General features: G+C 38.1%; 1 protein-coding gene across 1 annotated transcript in view; it reads right to left on the bottom strand.

Annotated features, from left to right (window-relative positions):
* Nucleotides 1-18047, bottom strand: part of LOC112974022 (complement C4-like) — a 48969-nt gene extending 30922 nt beyond the window's left edge. Inside the window, exons 1-12 of the mRNA XM_026082533.1 lie at nt 17983-18047; nt 15569-15761; nt 14236-14419; nt 13354-13424; nt 12789-12874; nt 11380-11462; nt 10230-10317; nt 4986-5091; nt 4680-4803; nt 3410-3525; nt 2490-2657; nt 1527-1724 (exon numbers count right to left, since the gene is read on the bottom strand). Coding sequence (XP_025938318.1) covers nt 1527-1724; nt 2490-2657; nt 3410-3525; nt 4680-4803; nt 4986-5091; nt 10230-10317; nt 11380-11462; nt 12789-12874; nt 13354-13424; nt 14236-14419; nt 15569-15761; nt 17983-18047 — 1482 coding nt within the window. The remainder of the gene's footprint in view (nt 1-1526; nt 1725-2489; nt 2658-3409; nt 3526-4679; nt 4804-4985; nt 5092-10229; nt 10318-11379; nt 11463-12788; nt 12875-13353; nt 13425-14235; nt 14420-15568; nt 15762-17982) is intronic.
* Between the last annotated feature and the right edge of the window lie 2275 nt (nt 18048-20322).

Here is a 20322-nt window from a genome sequence, read left to right as displayed (position 1 = left end):
GAAAGAAGAGAGGAAAGAGAGAAAAGTCTAAATTAAACTCCTAGGGATACAATAATTCCATTATATCAGTGTCCCATTAAAAATGAATGGGAACTGGTGCACGTGGTGTTCAGCAGCCTGGGAAAACTAAACCATCAAGGGAAGTTATGAGGAAGAGAGGCAGAAGAGGAATTAAACACAGAAAATGCATTTGACATTCAACAGATTTGCTCCTGGAATGTATCCATAGACATATCTGTCTCCTTCAGCAAAATTAATACTTGGCATGCCTGGTCTCAGACTGAGCAGGATTGTTTCCTGGCTTTTGCATCAACGTAATATCCCTGGGCACAATTTCAGAGTGGAATTTAGGGACATAATACCCAATGCCTTCAGTGGCTCTTTATTACATTATTTGTTGGAGATGACAGTGACCTGTGAACTAACATCAGATGCAGGTTGCACAGTAGTTTAAAAATCATGTGTTATTCATGAAATGAGCAACAGTTAACTAGAAGACACACTTTCTGAGACATTCCAGGTCCCCTGAAATATGACTAGGTTTTCTATTTATAGGAACAGAATCTTATTTATATGTATGCCTCTGCCCACAACAAGGACCTTTCATTCTGAAACAGCAAAAGAACAGGTATTTATAAGAATCAGACCAATAATAATAATATTAAATATTATCTTCTTGGCTTATTATATGGAAAGACTTCAGATTTGTAAGAAAAAATGAGATCTGCATTAAGAGAAATCAAATTGTCATAGAAATCATAGAAGGTATCTCTCTAGGATTTCAACTTTCAGGGTTTAGTATTTTAGTATTTAGTATTTTTCATAAATACATACAGTCACATTATGCAGACAGGCAAACTTTACCCCATATGGACCTATTTGCTCTAGACTATATTAGAAATGACAGAGTAAAATTTGCACTTGTCTCCTTCTTCAGGAAAAAAAAAAACCTGAAAAGATTTATATATTATATATCCAAAAATATATGTAAATATATAAAAATCACAGAATCATAAAAATATTTTTGGAAGGGACCTATGGAGAAGTCTACTCCAACTGCCTGCTTGAAGATGAACTACAAATCTCTAGCCCAGCCTTGAAAACTTCTGAGGATGGTGATTCCCTAAACTTTCTGGGGGGCCTGTTCCAGTGTTGCATTGCTACTAGTGAAAGCATTTTTCCTAAAGACCAAAATGAACCTTCCAAGCTACAGTTTGTAGCATTTGCCCTTTGTTATAATCCATGACATTACACAGAAAAGTTCGTCTCCAGCATGTCTGTAATTCCACTTAAAGTAATTTTAGGTTACTGTTAGCTCACTCTTCAGCCTCTTCTTTACCAAGCTGAAGAAGTTCAGTTCAATCAGCCTCTCTTGGTAGGTCAGGTATGTTAGGACATTAATCACCTTGGTTGCTCCCCATTAGACCATCTCTGGTTTCTGGCTATCTATTGATAGATAACTAGATAGATGTTCTGGACTACATCTTTTCTAAAAGAAACTATTAATATGCTACTATCCTATTTACCATATAATAGAAATAGTCAATCTTTCCACTGCCAGACTGATGAATATCATTCAAGGTAATGTGTAAGGTATCTCCAGGTGCCAAGACTGTATGTGGGACACTGATACTGAGGTAGTTGCGATTATCAGACTTGTATCTTTCAGCTCTGATACTGGTTTCAGGTGATTCTAATTTTTCTTTTCCCTCTTCAGCCTTTACCTGTGATGGAAGACAAAGACACAGTGAGTAGAACGTCACTCAAGAGGCAATATAAAGTGTCACTCTTAATTCATATCCTTCTGAGTCATTCAGAAAGTGCTGGGACCTGAGATGAACCACTACTGAGGCTTCATTAGCAGAACCTGGCCTCATAATTTTCATTACTTTATTCTCTCAACCTATTTTGTCTGTTTCTGCATGTGTATTTGATAGTTTCCAGGTATGGCTTTTTCTGAATCAAAATCAATGGCTCAAAATCACAAAGGGGTATTCTAACAGCTTTCTTCTCTTTCTGTATTATGCACATAATTGAACCATCTGAGTATCCAGACGTAGCCTTCTCTTTTTATTGCTCAGGATCTTTTCCTTCATCCTTTTCTTATTATTTGCTGTCCTTCTTCATGATTATATCCCTCATAGTACCATTCCCATACTATATGCCAGGAAAACACACATCTGAACCAAACAAAAAGGCATCACCACCCATGCAGGTACTTCTAACGTACCAATGTACCAGAATTTCATCCACTTCAGTGACACATCCCTGGAGAAAAAAGCTCTACAAGATCAGGTCCCTGGTCTGTATCACATACCTTATACAGGCCTGAAAAATTTTTGCGGATGGYGTAAGAAATTATTTTCCACTCTCCATGCCAATTTCATGAAAACTGAACAGCTTCATTCATTTGTAATTGTCTTATGAGCTCTTCTCAACAATATATTTTTAAACATTAATTCTTTTCTTTTTCTCTTTTTTTTTTTTACCATTATTTGAAGCATCTGTGCATCTCCAGAGATGTTGAATGTGAAGGGGACCAGACCCTCTTTATTAGAAAATGCAGTCTTTTTCATTGGGGGGGTTCCAGATAAAGTAACGGTAGCAGTGACAGGCAGAGAGGCAGCAGGAGACCCGTCAATCAGAATGACAGATGCCTATTGGAAAAAACRTCTTTCAGTTACTTCAAGAAAATGCCTGGGTTAAAAAAAATGCCCCCAAACAAGAAGAAAATATTTTTATAAATCAAGAGGAAATACAGAACTACACATATTACCATTCAAAAATATGAGCTTTGAGAGAAGGGGTACCAACTGTCTGTCTGGACTCCAACTAAAATCGAAATCTCTGAATGCAGATTAACAGCTGTCCCAGATCTTCACTTAGCATGCATTAGATTGTAGCAGTTCCCAGACACTTCAGTCTTCAACTGTTTTTAGGCAAATTTCTACTCTTAATTGTTTGTAGAAAACTTTGTAGAAAAAGTTGAAAACATGAAGTCTGAAAACTCAAAAACTTCAATGCATTTTTTTAAGGTCAATATTCTGTATTTTAGTTTCAGAATTTTAATTTGATATGGGATTAATCTTATATAACATTATTATTCTAATTTTTTGATATGGAAGCAAAGAAGAGGCTGCTACATGGTTAATAAGCCCTTGTAGTGCAACAGTTTATGCATAGATAATTTCCAGAACAGAACCACAGGATTTTCTGCCTTCCACTCCCCTGCTAGGGCTCTGTGTGTACAGAAGGAGACAAACCATAAACACAAAGCAGTAGCTCCATGTTGGACCTATTTTTGCAGGTATCTCTCCTACAATGGATCAAATAAGGATTTTTTAGACAGAGCAGATATAAATCCCTTTCTATGGAGGAAAGCAGACACAGCCAGCTAAATACTACATACCACAACAGAGAAGGGGGCTCCAGGCACAAAATATTTTTTGGTGTTAGACAGATCAACAACATAAGGAGATTTCACAAACTTCACACTACTGAGTTCTTCCTCCCTCATCTCACCACCTGTTAATATTAAACAGTATGTGTTGCCATGAGAGCYGTAATTACATACCTGCATATTATTATAGCATCTATGGTTTCTAATTTCAAGATGAATTGCATTTTAAGCAGGKTATATAAAGACAACTAAAAGATGATCCCCACCCAAAGAACTTCAGTTGTAAGAAAAGAAAAAGATGGATACAGACAGATGGGGGACCAATGTCTTTTTAAACAGCAATAGGAAAAATCTTGCCCGTGTTTGAAGGGTCAGCTTCACAGCAGATTTAACTTCAGTGATCAATGCTCAAGTAACGGCTCTCATATTAGCTTTGTATGACTAATGATAGCACCTGTTACACCTCAGTAGCCCCTCAATCGCTGTGTTCAGTTCACCTCTCTGGTCTCTCGTGGGTAGTGCTAAGATTTTTGGTGGCCTTTTCAAGGTGCTTAGCATTGCAATAGGCAGGTGGCTCCACAAATACTTTGTAATGAACTGTGGAAATATTTTTCTGTCCACTAGGAATATACGGGCAAGAAACCACTGAAAAACTTCTGGGTAGGTACACACCAGGCTCAGGCCCCCAGGTATCGTCCCAAATGAATAATAAGACAATTTGTATATATGCCACAGTGCTCAGCCCTGCAGGAGACATGCTCAAGGCACTTAATGCTCCCTCTCAAGTCCAGAGCAGCCTTTTTTTTTTTTTTTGATCATCCTTTGAGATCGCAGCATAGCAGTATGAGTTTAAGTCAGTTCCCCACAGTGATGGGTTTGACTAATACGGCTCCTAGCAGACATCTCCCAGGATCTGCTGCCAGTTCTTGGCCAGCTGGCAGCATCTTGGGAAGACGATCTCCTAGGCACAACATTTTCAATACAAGTATTATAGGAGCACAGCTGGCATGGATAGATGCTGAGAACATATAATCTGTTAAAACTGTGGAAAGGCCTAAGATGCCTAGCAGGACTCACAAGAGCTAGATCTTCCCTCACATTGCTCTGTGGATGTAGTACCTGTGCTTCACCACTAGACTGATAGTTCAGACAGCTGAGCTACAAAGCAAGCTAAGATACCAAGCTCAAATAATAAGAGGTTTCTCACATGAAGGATTAGATTAGAAAAAGATTAGCCTAAATATTATGGGGTATATCAGACAAGCCATAGTGTACTCACTTGCAGTTTCTACAGTGGTAACAGCAACATATAAATGAAACCCTTCCAGAGTGGAAATACTCTTTTTTAATTTCTCTTCCAGAAATGGTGTACTTAAAGTGACTCTTCCTTTTCCATTTTGGATCTAAAACAAAGGTGGAAAAAAAAAAGTGACTGCCTTTTCTGCTCTCTTGCCATTGCAGTTAAAAAAATTGCTGCTCATAGCATGACTACAAAATTACAGCGATACATATTTTGACAGTTTTTTGACAACATTCAGCCCTCCTGGGAGGAATCAGTGTAGTTCTATTGGACGCCAGTACTTACTGATAGCTGTTGTTCCAGGCCTGGAAGAAAGACTTTTTTCTCAGTTTCATCCACTATGCCAAATCGCACATATGCAACACCTTCAATACCTTTTCCATAAGAGTGCCTTTGCAAGGGAGAAAAGCAAGGAGATGATCATCACATTAATAAAGAGCAAACAAATTAGACTATTCATTTTATGATGAACATAACATATGGATATTGATGGGCATTGTGTCTTTTTAACTAATGACTTGGGAATGAAAAACAGTCACGATCAGTAATAAAACAAACATGGAGACTTTTGCAGTTCCATGTACAAGGCAGTGATTCCAAATACAAACAAACATATGGAGTAAATCACTTTTTGTCAGAATCACACATGGAAACATCCTCTGACAAAAACTGCACRAGCGTAATTTAAACATAATTTTTTAATAGATCAATGGAAACTTTAGATACATAGATGTGCGAGGTCTCACACAACTCATCCCCTTCACAGAGAACAGGGGATGCATCCACTCTATTTAATTTGGACATCCTACTAATTCCTTTTTATTAGATACTTCATGCAGAGCGCTTAAAGTAGGGGCCTGGAGAATCCCATGGGGGACCTACCTGATGCAGCTGGTGCCCTGCAGACCTCCAGAGACAGATCCTGTCTGCTGAAGTTTTAACGTCTGCATTAAGCAGAGTGGATCCCCATATGTCTGTCTCATGCATTTAGGCAATGCAGTACAGAGGTCTCTTCTAAGCCTCAATGCCATGTGCCACATATGCATCCAGCCAGCAGATTGCTCTGCTCTCCATATAGGTCATGGAGAGAGAGAAGAGGACGTGACGTCTCATCTGGCAGGCTCCTTTCTCAAAGAAACCCTGGCAGTGGCATCCTCCTGCAGCAGAGCAGGTAGTGCCATGTGAAACCTGCCTCTGCTTGTGTCACAGCCACAGTGGTGATTCTTGCTTGTGGAAATCCTGCTTCATCTCAGTTTTATAATAGATTTTTTTTTGTTTAGACAAAGCCTCTTCCAAACTGACTTGATCAGTTTGTACTGATATATACCAGTGAAACTGAAACTTTTGAAAGAACTGAGAGACAATTCTTTTGAAAGATGTTAAAAATGGCAAAATTAACAACTAAAGGAGCAACAATTAACAGATCAAATAATTGTTAATTACTTGTACGGCATGTTCATAAAAGTAAGTTCAGTTGTCAGTAATGTCATATGTTGATTTTGATGAAAATCAGATAGGCCTATTTAACACCTCTAGGACCTTTTCCAACAAGCAAGGATTTTGTTTGAAAAAAAGAGAGAAAAAAAAAAGAAAACTGAATAACAGTATTCAGTTATTCAGATCAGTTTTCCCTCTTAAATAATTATGAAATTAATGAGGAGTGAAAGATGTATGAAGGAACTGCACAGTCCATAGACTGGAAATTGAATGCTATAATAACATTAAGAAAAAAAACTTTGCAAAGGATTAAATTATTAAAGCTGGTTATCTAAAATCACTGACAATATCAAGTAACCCCAGTTAAAGCTAATAATTATGTAATAGAACCAAATAAAGAAATGAGGGTAAACAAGAGGAGATTAGAAGAGTTGAGTTTGTTCAGTCTAGCAAAAGGAGGCCCACGCAGGAATATAAGTTGCACTGGAGAGAGGCGAGATCAGCATCCTCCAGGCAAAGAGCTCATGGATAGCTTCCAGAAGACAAAAAAYGTATGAACTGGCCAAGGATGAATTTAAACCAGAAATAAAACTGACTAGAGCTGTGAGGGGTGGAAGAGCCTTCCTTCCACTTGGATACAGAGCCAGGGATCAGGCAACACAGCTGGTGCACCTGGTCCCTCTTAGGCCCAGTATGATTAAATTAAACGAACCCAGTACTATCCATGATGCTGAGGCCAGCTGGCAAAAAAAGGCCCATGCCTGCTTTATTAAACACTCTTATCTCCACAACAGGGTGGCCACATGTAAACTGCCTACTTGGAGTAGACCTTGGTCCATGTTTATTCCTGAACTGTTTCCAGGAATTGTTTGGGAGAGCGCGCTGTGGCTCGGGCCAAACGTATGCCAAGCACGAGCCCAACAGCACTCGGCAGGGTTTCCTGGAACTGTTTAATTTACTACCCAGACAGTTCAAATATATTTTCCAGTATTATGTTTAACTCCTTGAATACGACCATGGCCCCTACTATATCAGAATTATTTCTCAGGTGAGAAAAGCACCTTTTAGTCACATGACAGTCACATAGTCCAATTTTATCTAACTAAAGGCTACTGCAAACCAAATTTCATGCAAGTTCAGTTACAGTCAGTGCTGTACAAATTCAATAGATCACAAACTTTAAGTTTTAGACCAGGCTTTTTTATTCTTATCTGAATATTGGATTAGCAGGTTTTATATGAGGATCTTTTTCCCTTCTGCATTGACATTTTCAGTGGTGCCCAGCGACAGGATGCGAGGCAACGGGCACAAACTGAAMCACAGACAGTTCCATCTGAACATGAGGAAAAACTTCTTCACTGTGAGGGTGACAGAGCACGGGAACAGGTTGCCCAGAGAGGTTGTGGAGTCTCCTTCTCTGGAGATATTCAAAACCCGCCTGGATGCAATCCTGTGCAATGTGCTCTAGGTGCCCCTGCTTGAGCAGGGGGGTTGGTCTAGATGATCTCCAGAGGTCCCTTCCAACCTCAACCCTTTTGTGATTCTGTGATTTTTCCTCCCAGCTGTCCCCACCAGCTACAGGGTCCAATATAAAATAGACTAGATACAAGCTACTATCCAACAGTGACCTATAAATAACTTATGTGTATACTATTCAATAACATGTATGTATGCAAAAAGCAACACTGAAAGGGGCTTTGCCTAGGAAGCTTAATAAAATACCTTGATAAAATGATGCAAGTTATTCTGTAGAAGTAGTAGGTTGTTAGGATCCAACTTCACTGTTAAAATATCTCCCAGCATTAAATGTCATGTAAATATATATTATTCAGATATAGTACAAAACATAATTGTAAACCATTAAAAATCACAATCCTGAAAGTGAGTGGATACTAGAAGCTTTACCAGGCTTCAACTATAAATATTGAGTATTTAATAAAAAGTACGTGGTTCACTTTCTACTACCTTGGGTATCATTATAATATGGAAAAATTGCCCACTATCTGTTTAACACTAGCTACAATATTAACGATATTAACTACAATACCTCTGTATGACCCAGTTTCTGTTTTTTTGTTAAAGACTCATGAGAAATCTGGTGAATCAACCGCAAAAATCCATGAAGTGTTAACTTATTTCTTAGGAGTTGTTCTGAGTGAGGGTCTGGCGTTACTTACTGATACTGTGTGTTCAGCTGTCTGCTGACACATCAAAATTGCCTTGGAATAAATTTGAGTTTTTGTCTAGATAGGGAGAATTAACCAGAATAACTATTTTAGTGTTATTTAGATAATGCAGAGTATCTGATTTCAGGATACGTATCTCTTCCATAGCATCGATGTGTTTGGCAATATCCTAAAAAACGACCCAATTTGATAATACTTGCTAATATTATTTTATGATCTTTAAAGACATAAAAAATGAAGAATCCACAGAAACAAGGAAAAACAAAAAGGTGAGCAAAAGGGTGGTCAGTCTCCTCATTCCTTTGAAACTGAAAAGATTTCTCCCAAATATGAGAGAAGACCAGCTGCTTGTGCTCCTTTCACACAATTTATTCCTATTCAAAAAAAAAAGAGATGACAGACCGGGTATCAAGTTCTACTTTAATCACCAGAGAGACAGCAGTGCATTAATTCTTACTTCTAACTACTCAGAGGTTCTTTGACTTCATGAAATGTAAACTTCTGTTTCAGTGCGGGATTAAGTCCGCTGTTGATTATTTCTAGTATGTTGTTTCTCATGAAGGGACTTTGCATATTCTTTCATCAGAATGAGACCATTTTCATATCACTAGACTTTTTGCGCTAAATAACTAAATCAACTTTAAAACAGATTTAAAATCTAACTTTAAATCAAATGTAAAACATCTGAATTAATGCAACACTGAACCACTTGGCTTAAATGACCTGCATGTGAATCCTGGACTTGCAAATCTCATATAAATAAATCCTACCAAAATCATTAACTCCAGTTGCATGAATAGTTACTTCAATGAATATGAAACACATCACTTTGTCTCCAGGGAACTATTTAATTTCTCTCTCCATCTTTCCAATACAGAAGGTGGCCAAAATATTTCTAGTTCTTTCTGATTCCAGCTGAGCGGTAAATAAAGCAAGATCAACCTCCTAACATGCAGTTATTTAGTATTTCCACTCTTAAGAGCCTTGAAAATTCCACAGCCAAGGAGGCCTGATGTGTGTGTGAGCCATTATTAGACTGCACAGTAAAACTAGATTTAGGTCTGTCTGTGTGGGTTCAGGAATATTAGAGCTACACAGCATAAAATACTGATTAAATACAGATTCAATCTGATTCTTCAGAGGTATTCAGAATATTTCAATGGGTTAATTTTCACGAGTGGCTTTCAAAGTGATCAGATAATGTATGTTGATGCCATTCTAATTTGATATGGGATGAGGCATATTTTATCCTGCACAGAGCCCTGCCATGTGGCTTGGCCAATCTGGGAGCTGTGCAATCATATCTGATACAGGTCAGTGCTGTACTACCGTGCAGTAAGGCACGTATCACAGCAAGAGTCACAGAAACTCTGTGAGATTAACTATATTTATTCAACTGGAAGTATTTCTGCAAAAAAAATCATTATTCGCAAATAAGAACTAGCCTGTTACAGCCAAACTTCACCAGGCTTTGAAGAAATTTCATATCCAAACTTGAACCGCCTCTATCTGAATTACATTAAACAACAACATCTGAAGCTTTAGAATGTTTCTAAATGTTTAAAGCAAAATGGATAAAGAAAAAAAAAACTTCTAAGTATGTCTGGAATCTTATCTAGCAATACAGAAGAGAATTCTAAATCATCATTTTTTTTACTAATAACCTAAAATATTCAGAAAATCTTGTTTCATTTTGATCACCGCCACATGGATTCATATAGCATTTTACACTGCTGTYCCAAGTTAATAGCAAAGTAGAAACAGATAGTATAAGAGTTTAAAGCAAGATTCAAGTAAAACCAGAACCTGGTTAACTGTTAATGACCAAGAGAGGAAGAAGCAGCAGGGTTCAATAGGTGCTTTTCCATGTGCCTCCTAAAAATGGCCTTGCTTTGAGTATACTTACTTTGCCTCAATATCAAAGATAAAGCTTTGGTTCCAGATGTGGTAGTACGGCTGGAGTGGGATGAGTTTGACTTCAAAAGATGGAAGCTCTGCAGAAAAAAAGAATGCAAAGGTTCATGGTGTGTGAGCTTGAAACAAACCTTAAACTCCTGGCATGAGGTGACACCCATTCAGAGGGCACAGCTAATTAGCCTTTTGGTTTGGATTAGCAGTGCGCATCTGAGGCAAATATCCTGATCATCATCCCTTATTGTGCTTTGCTTCACACAGTGTGGAGCAGCCTTGGAACACACAAAACTGATTTCTTTCCAAAGAAAATGGGCATTCAGCACACTGAAACAGAACCAGTCTGAAATATTCCTCCCTGCTCCCCCGAAATGTGTTTAGTGTGGACGTGGGGTCCTCAGCATCAGCTGCATCACTCTGCAGATGTGGTCCTATAAAGCTATGCTACTTGCTTCTGTACGTGTAGCCAGAGTTACTTGCTCTTGAGCATAGACATTTGTAGTAATCTCTACTAGTCTCTAACCATTACATCCACTAGCTAAAGCAAAAACTTGGTTTTGTATAAGTGAGATTTTCTTATAATTCTTGGGTTTTATTTTGTCTTAAAGAAAAAAAAACCTACTAAATTTAAAAATAAAGCATAATTTCAGCACAAAGAAATCAAGCCATTTATTTCCAAATTTTTGAATTTCTACACTTCTACTGTTTACACAATGCCCTTTCTTTTCCTTACAAAAAAAACTTCAATGAATATGAGAACAGCTTCAACCAACTTCCAAACTGCAGTCTATTGTGAAGAAACTAGTTATCACTTTTTCTTCTTGTATTCTAGTCTTTATCGGAAACTTCAGTTTTCACAGATATTCTGCATTTTTTTCCGCAGCAGGAGAGCCCTACCAAAAAAAGGATGTTTTGTGACAAATATCAAAGTTACTAAATTTATATAGAAATAAGTTTTGTATCAAATTTAAACTGTCAAATTTAAGAGTCATCCTTCCATCAATCAGAGGCAGCAATGATGAATTGAAACTCGATGAATCACATCTGTAGTACCTAAATAGAACCACTTATAATCACTGCAGTATATCTGCTAACAAGTAGGGGTGACTTTATAACTTTATATTCCAAATTCAATATTCTCTTACCATAATTTTTAACTTCAAATTCAGCTGAAACATTTGACATTTCATATCCTTGAAACCAGGCCGTGATTTTCCAGGTTCCAGGTCTAAAGTTCAGATTCAGCAAAAAGCAGTTAATTAAGATTTCTCATATATTGTATTGTGCTAATATATTCAAATTATCTCTAAATATGAAAAATAAGGCCCCAATAAATTGAATACTAGTATTTTCCTTGCTTGGATCAAAGGAACTTACATAATACATAGGAACATATACAAAACCAATTTATTAATACATTTCTCCTTGCTTGGATGAGCGAGCAATGTATTAACAAATGTATTGGATACCATTCAATAAGAATTTATGAGAAACAGCAAGATATCATATCTTGAAACTGCATTTAACATGCTCTGCCTCTGAAAAGCTCACAGAAATAGAGAGCTTGTCATATATTTGCTATAACTTATCTTCACTATGAGCTCAATTTCATTCTAGCTTGCAATTGAACATTGAATATTAAGTAAAGGCTTAATTCCCTTTGAAATCAATGGCGTTTAATTACACTTTAAAATTTAAACCCTTACAGAAGTGCTCTCCTGAACGGGGTTTGTATGTACCCCTTGAATGTAGTCTTATGATCAAAGCAGGTATTTAAGCAGTTTGCTGACTTGTTCCTTACCAATATAGATGTTACTAACCGTATGGTATTAAAGCCTGGGCTCATCCTCTCCAAGGCAAGGTGCTTAAGACAGAAGCATGTTAACCATAGGCTAAATTGCTACTCGGAGGGGAGGAGAGGGACAGACAACTTTGAGAGGTAATTCAGGGAATTCAGCAATTGAAGATCTTAAGTACTTTAGGTAACTGTTAACAGGTAAGGGGGATGAATCCTGATTGCTTGAACCTGCTAATAGGAGGTGGGATTAGTCTGCCTTTCATGAGACATTGTAAAGTGAGGTCTTCCATCTGAGTAAGTCACCCTGGGCTCTTTTACAGCCAGTGGAGAGAAACAGTTAGTCCTGAGGCATGGTAAGTCTCGTCCTAACGCAGGCATCTAAAACAGGCCAGCTGAATCACAGCCTGAACTTTCGTTCCAGCTTTGGGGAAGGGAGTGCGGGGTGACTAACTCGGGCGCAGACTGCAGCGCGGGAGCAGCTGCTGGAGCTGGCTGCAGCACAGCCACYGGCTCTAACAGCGTGCCACGGCTGCTCTTGACAGTAATCAGAGCAAAATTATCTGCTTTAGTGTATGTAGTATTTCTCTGCTGCTCTAAAAAAAGATAAAGAAAACAATACATATAAAATAAATAAAATAAGTCACTCCTCTGCTCCAAACATTGTCCTGGAACCCATTTTTAGCCTGAAGAAAGTYTTGCTGCAAGAGGCATTTTGACATGTGACTTTTTTTTGATGAACAAGGCATAGTAACATACTCAGCAATATCAGGTATTTCAAAATGTTCATTGAGCACTGTTTTTACTTTCCGGTGTGACTTCTTAACCATTATTCCTTTTGAGTTCTGTTGAGGGAGAGAACAAGCAAATACAAATTTATACACCAGATGCCAAACATGCATGTCCAAAAGCTCAAGTTCATACCCTAGTCCTAAGGAGACAAGAGAGTGGTCTATTTATTTTCTTACCTGATTATTCACATTTTACCCCTCCCTCCATACTCCTGATATTGGCCAAAACCACTAGAAATATTTCACAATATGTAAACACCACTCCTTATTTAAAAAGGAAGAACCACCATCTGCTAAACCAGTCCAGTACTTCTTCCATGCCCTGGGGAGGGAAAGTGGAGGTGAAGCTGCCTTGTAACATGGAGCTGCTTCACAGAGTATTTTTCACAGCTGTAGGATCAGGGGCAGGGGGAGAGTGAGAGCAAGATGGAGGGGAGTCAGGGCTATAGTCTTACTTTGGGATCTTTAGTGGAACTTCTTCATAGTGAATGTGGTAAAGAAACACTTGGTAAAACTACTTTTTGCATACTCACTAGCACAGCAATTTCAAYTGGATCATTTGTTGGCCTCATAGCATTGTCCAGAATGAAGATCCTGTATTTTACTGTTTAACAGAAGAATAAAATGTATTTTCATATTCATTTATAGCCTCTCTATTCTCTTTCTAGATAGTAACTATTACATGCTCTTAACTGAGTTCCTAAATTTTCAACAAAACACTTTCTTTTCAAGAAAAGAAATTTGAGAAATTTCAGGGAGAAAAATTTGCATTCTTCCATAAGCTTTGAGTGTTACATGCGTGCCCAAATAAATTAGCCTTTTTGAATCACCTTCTGAAAAATACATGGGAAACTTCACCTCACTGCTGTATTCCTTCTGTGATCAAGGACTGCAGCCAAACTCAATAGTTTTTTTGACTTATAAAGGTCAAATTTTTTAGGTTTTGACCTCCTTGTGTTTTTACTTAAATAACTGTTAAAAGCAGCAAAATATTTGTGGCCATAAAGTGCAAAGAATGCTTATGGCAGTAACTGCAAACAGAAAGAATAGTTTTTTTGGGGTGGGGGCGTGTGGGGCAGTCTCCCACTTTATTTATTTTGTTTTCCTGAGGAAAGTCATTATTATGTTTTTTGAGGAAAAAGGAGCAGATTTAGTTTGGCTCTTGACAGAAAGAGAGAAAGACTCCTCTACTCCTGCGGTATTTCGTGAGGGTGCCACGATGGGCAGTGCGGAGCCTGCAGAAGCCCTGGCTGCAAAACATGGGTTTAAAATCTAGTCTGGCTGATGTGCACACAGATAGCTGGGGTTAGAAGAGAAGGGCCTTGATTAGAAAGGATCAGGCTATTATTACGTTTTTAATTATGGCCTTGTAACATCTATTTTCAATATCTGAAATGCAGCATTTGTGTGTTAACCTTTGGAATTCGGTGTGTATATAGGTTTATCTGTCTGAATAAAAAGGTAGCCTTTCTTGGAAGACAGGAGGATGCGAATATTTTGAGCAGTCTCCTTGAAAAGCTCTCTGCTTTCAGTGACCAGCAGAACATACGGAAGCTTTCTCTTCTTGGACATATCCTTATGCACAGTTCCTGGGTTGACCTGAAGACAACGAAAGGAAACACCCTGTAGAATCAGATATATAACTGGTATCCTTGGAGTTACACCAGCTGTGGGGCAAAGAAACAGGAAACTTACATCTTTTATTAGCACTGTTCTACAGAAGATAATCAATTATATCTTTCTTATTGGGTGAATATTTCTTTGTGAGCAGAAATATTATCTCCTTCCCCATTTTATGATGGAACTATGGAAAAGGACACATTTTCCTTTCTGATGGCAATAACTCAAGCCCAGTGACTTTTTATTCATTCTACATGTATGTTAAATTCCAGTCATTTGGTAGCTGCAGCAACATCCCATAATCCTTCATTTGCTAAAATCTTGGTTGTGAGATTAGAGCCTTACCTCCTGCAGGTATGATGTTTCTAAACATCCTGTGCAAAAGGAACCTGATTCCAACCTTCAGCTCTCACTTTGGGAGTAATCAGAGCTAAACAGGGACTTGCTGTGTGCTGTTTTTCAGACAAATAGCCTAAATCATACTAAATCATACTAAGCGCTCCAGGATTTCAAAGAATCAGGTCCAAAAAAAAAAAAAAAGAAAAAAAAGAAAAATGGGATGTAAAGTAGAGTCAATCAACTTACAAGGTTGCAGAAACTTCACAGGCTGTGGGTTGAGAGACTGCACATTTTTCAAGGTTTCCTCTATTTTGTAAAATAGCCAGCATGCCAAGGACATGAATGCAATCTAAACTTAAGTGATGCAAATCACCAATTAAAAAAGTCAGAGAAATGATCAAGCCAAGAAATCAGTTCCAGGGATAAAACTGCTACTCTCTCAGGAAAAAATTAAATGTATATGTATATATATATTGGAAAAAAAAAAGGACAAACCAAATAAATTATAGGATCTTCAGTGGTGAAAAGATCTTTCATCACTATATGACAAAACCTTGGGCTTGCTTGCTGGGCACAAAAGAGCACTCACTGTCACCACTGAAATCGAATTGTGCATTGTTTTATTGGCTGATTTGGTGAGYGGAGTGCTGCTGCCACTGGAATTGGTGTTTTGTTATCTTTCTCTAATGATGGGTGTTGTCTGTGTTCCAATACATTCCCAGCACAGATTATATGATTTATATTACCTGTTTAAAATTATAATTTACATTATTGTGATGGTTGACTCACCATTATTTTTTTGATTTCTTGGTAGTTGTTCTCTTGGTTAAGGTTAAAGATGATCCTCTCTGATAGGAGTTCATTTTTTATCTCATCTTTGAAGTATGCTGTAACTTGGACAGGGCTCTCTGCTCCATGAACTTGAACTGTTACTGTCTCATGTGTGCCCAAATGCACCACATTTGGGGCAGTAATAAGAAATCTAAAACCATATAGAAATACATTGACCAATATGTTGGCAGATTTTCACATAAATGTCCAGCCAATACAAATTTTAAAGAAAAAAAAACTTGTTTTTTTTACCCACCAATATCAGAGTACTATGTGGAAAGCTATGTATTAATGGTACTAATGACACATACACAAAGGTACAGTTCTGACCTCATTAAAGCAATTGTTGGAAAATGATCATTTTATAAAAGATTTCTAAAAGGAGAAGATTGTACCRTTATCAGAATGTGTTGACTGAGCTTTATCTATTTCTTTTTCTTTCTTTTCTATTTTTCAATTCACATTTCTTCTTTTTTAAGTTTATAAAATAAAAAGTGTGGTATAGCAAGGAGGGAACAAAACTGAAGKTTTTTTTTTCAAAATTTTTTCCTTTTTTTCTTCTAAAAATCATGGGGCACCGTATGGACAAAATAAAAATGATTTCCTTCCTTCCATACTATTTGTGACCTTACACATGATCAGAGTCTTCACACAATCTTATGGATCTTGATAAAGGAAAACATAGAACACCCCTTAATAAACATTAAATAGTTTTATGATTTCAACATTTACATTTGTGGAATTACTTCCTAATGTTTCTAGTTTACAATGAATGATGACACTTGTCTTTCAGTTACAACTATCCTCATGCGATTTTTGATTCCAATCTTAATCATTTTCATTTGTCTAATTTTCTTTTCTAATTCATTAGTCAAGCAGGTTTGGCATGTATATMCATTCAAGTACTGGAATGCTGAGAGGAAAATTTTTACTTTTAGTTGTGTTGTAGATTTTTCAACTTGGTGGAAGAGATTTTATTCTAAAAGTGCCACTGTATCACCCACTTAGAGTCTGTTAATGGTAGTGAAAGGTATATTGCACACCAGACTTGTCTTCACATAGGAAAAAGAGAGCCTAATCCAGGCTCCCTGTAGGAGCGTAGAGGAGATTAGGGGACTTCATAATGTCATGGTTTTGCTGCAGAATAGCTAGTTGTTTAAAAGCTTATCTGTGCAACTCACTCAGGCAGACACGGTCGCCAGCCTGCTCTGCACAAGCCAGCTCTGGCCTTAAAGCATCATGACCATATTTTCCCAACAAAATATTCAGTTTCATATACCTGGTACGTTAAGCATCTTAAGTTTGCCATATCCGGTAACTTCAGAATAAAACTAGCTCAGTCCCTGGTTTCATTAGGATTTTCTCATAGAAAATAAAGCCTGTACTTCATTGAAGATGAAGCATCCATCCAAGTACATCATTAGCGATAGTTACCCCAGTGTAAAATTCCTATGGGGCCAAAGCACTGTAGCCTTCATGCTGATGTGGACACTGGAGGTCAACACCAGACTGCAGGGAGGGGTCCACACCTGGCTAAAATCTTACACAATGAGACCTAAGAGGATACATATATCTACAGCTGCAGGTAGAGATGCACAAGGCAAGGTGAGGGAGGCAGTGGTAGAGGCTGACGGCGCGGAGCAAGTGCACAGTGTACGGAGGAACCAGAGGCAAGGAATATTTGGGGGCTGAAGTGGAAGTGGGGAGGATTTGTCCCATCTGCCAAAATGTCTCATCAAAGCTTTCCTATGGCTATACCATGTACTTGAATCTACCCCCTATTGGCAGGGACATTGCAAGAGTCTCTCCTGTCCCTCTGCCCTGCAGATAAAGGTCAATTTGAAAGGCTTTAGACTTGCTCTGCAGGTCCTGTTTTCTCAAGGAGTTATAATGCCTGTTTTCCCAAAAGAGGAACTGTCCAACTAGAAGAACCAACATATGTAAATCTTCACTAAAACAGACAAGAGGCACACAATAACCCTGAAACTCCTCCAAACAGAAAAACTTTGCTTTCTGCAATCTATTCAATCAATTACAGAAAGGACAGTGATTCTTTTCCAAGATTTGTCGATCATCTAGTAAATGCCAGAAAGCTGAAGATGAACAAGCAAAAATAACAGCGTGTACATCATGCTTTAATAGAACATTTTGGATTATATCTTACTGAGTGGAGATCTTTCCCCTTGGAAAATAAAGGCACTTTTAAGCTTTTTCTTTTTACAGAGGCTTTTTACCTCTTTAAGATTTCACAAATTTTCAGAGTTCCAAGAAACAGACATTGCTGATTCTCTGTCAATACCACAAACTGTTCCTACTTTCTGTTTCAATGGATTTTTTTAGGAGTGAAGAATTAATTAAAAAAATGTACTTACGATGGTGCTTGCTGTGTATTGGATAACAGTGAACAAAAGCTCATCAAAAATACCAGCCTTTCCATTGGAAACCTCTACAACATTCGTGCTGCAAAACAGAAATATCAAAAAAGTCACTGTCAATCCACCTTTGAGATACAGGTTGTAAGAAATGGGCTGATGGCATATGGTAGCAAAGAGCATTACTGATCTGGGTTATTTATTAATAACTTGCAAAACAATGCAACCAATAATGACTGACATGCTAGTGATATATAAGTGCAGATTAATGGCCGGGGGGAGAGACATTCTAGACTAAGCCAGAATTCTGCATTTGATTATTTTTTCATTCTCTTTCAAGCTTCAATATTTTCTTATGTTAGTAATTTAAAATCATGGGCAGAGAGAAGTTTTCAGAGTACTGCAAAGGCAATCCTAAAATCACACACGACACCATGGCTAAAGCAGTGGCTCTAAAGCAATTCATAATGGGGACAAAYGTAAAAAACAGGTCCTTGCTCTATGACATTACTTAGCTCCAGGCATATCTGTAGTCCAACAAGAGTGATAGTAAACCTCCTGGTTTAGGTAGCACAAAAGGAGCTGCAGTGGAAATCTGCCTGTGCAATTCACTCCCAAACTGTAGTGCTACAAGTGAGTTCATCTGCTTTAACTTAAGTGTGTATGAAATGGATGTCCGTGGCTGAGCTGGTCAAGCCGGGTTTCCTTTATGGCCAAGACAGAGGGCTTTCCCAGAGGGTAACTAGTCTCATCTTAATATAAGTGTATAAGATGTCTCAACAGCAGAAGGCATTCCCGGCTGCACCAAAAGGCCCACAACATCATAAAAGGCAGGATATTCAAAAATAAGAAAAATATATGTGTCTGAAGAACAGCTGTTTGTTTGTACAGGAACCAGTTTTTATCAAAGGTAAAATGAAGGAACAAACTGAAACTCTAATCAAGTCTCATTTTTGCAAGCCTTTACTGGATTTTCCCTCCTAAACATAATTTTGTTGACTCACGAAAATGGAAAAATGCCCATCTGATTTACAGGCAGCTCAAATCCCAGAAGTGATCACAAAGCTGTCCTCCAGTTCTAGTGATAAGCTGCCTGTTGGTATATCACATTTAAGCCTGTGTCCTTAATTATTAGCAACGGATGCCTTAAAATGAACAAGATGGACAACCAGCAAGCCATTATTTGTAAGGTGAACTCAAAGGCACAGCAAGGGCCCTGGCTGCAGCTCAGGAAAAACACAGATGGACGGTGATGGCTTTCTGTGCATTGGTGGTCATGGGAAGTGACCAGCACATTAGCAACAAGAGTACTTCTGGCTTTAAACCCAGAACAGCACAGGTTGGGTTTTTTTCATCTGCTGCAGGCATGGATTTCTTCCAGGAGCCTAAAATTTGACCAGTGTAAGCACTGACTTCGGAACAACTCTTGCACCTGGACAAATCAGGTCAAAAGCTTCTTAAGGCTTCAAATGGTAAAATTATTCTATTTTAGACTAATGCTTTAAACTTTGATTCTTGAGTCAAGTTATGAGGTCACAGCAAGAAGCATATTGATGGAGGTGCAAGCATATTATGGAGAGGCAGGAATTATGCTGTATTTCAGAAGGGCAGGAATTACCATGCCTATAAAAATAAAATGTGTAAAATATTGTACAAAAAAATTAAATTTATCTTGTGTTTATAATTTAATTTTTAAAAATAATGTGAATTAAGTACGTTAATTTCTTAGTCTTACCAAATTATATAAGTACCAAGCCAAAGCACAAGAGGGAGAAAGATGAGCAACTTCAAATACCCAACGCAATCATGAACCCACTTAAATGTCAGCGATGACAATGTGAAAATGACAATGGAGAAGTGTCACTAAGGCATTCACTCTTGTGCCTGGCTTCAATACCAGCCTAAGGTAATTCCAAGTGCAAAAAGGCACCTGGCTGCACCTGTCAGAGGCAGCTGGATGTGAGTAATTATGTTTATGCTGTGGGTAGGGGACTGCAGAGAGCCTGATGATGAAAATTCAGGTTCAGGCGGCTCCTTAAGTTCTSCTAAAAGCAACAGCTCTTCCTTCCCGTTGTTCCTGGGAGGCAGACACCAGACGCATGCGAGTGGCAGTACTATTAGTCAGTGCTATTTGCTACTATCTCCAAGCTTAGGCTTAACATAAATAGTAAATAGAGCTTTTGATTCAGGAAGGGCTTCATCTGGCGAAGCCCCTGTAGATTCCCCTCATAGTAAACCTTGAGAAAAAATTATGTAGAACGCTTTTCCTCTAAAACCTCCTATCCCTTTAAAAATGTTTAAAGCAAGTACAACTTATGGGACTGTCACCTCAAAAAAGGG

The sequence above is a fragment of the Apteryx rowi genome, unplaced genomic scaffold, assembly GCF_003343035.1.
Source record: "Apteryx rowi isolate R43461 unplaced genomic scaffold, aptRow1 scaffold_580, whole genome shotgun sequence".
NCBI classification, from domain to species: domain Eukaryota; kingdom Metazoa; phylum Chordata; class Aves; order Apterygiformes; family Apterygidae; genus Apteryx; species Apteryx rowi.
The sequence above is the reverse complement of the archived record's forward strand: the minus strand, read 5'-3'. Positions and strand labels throughout refer to the sequence as shown.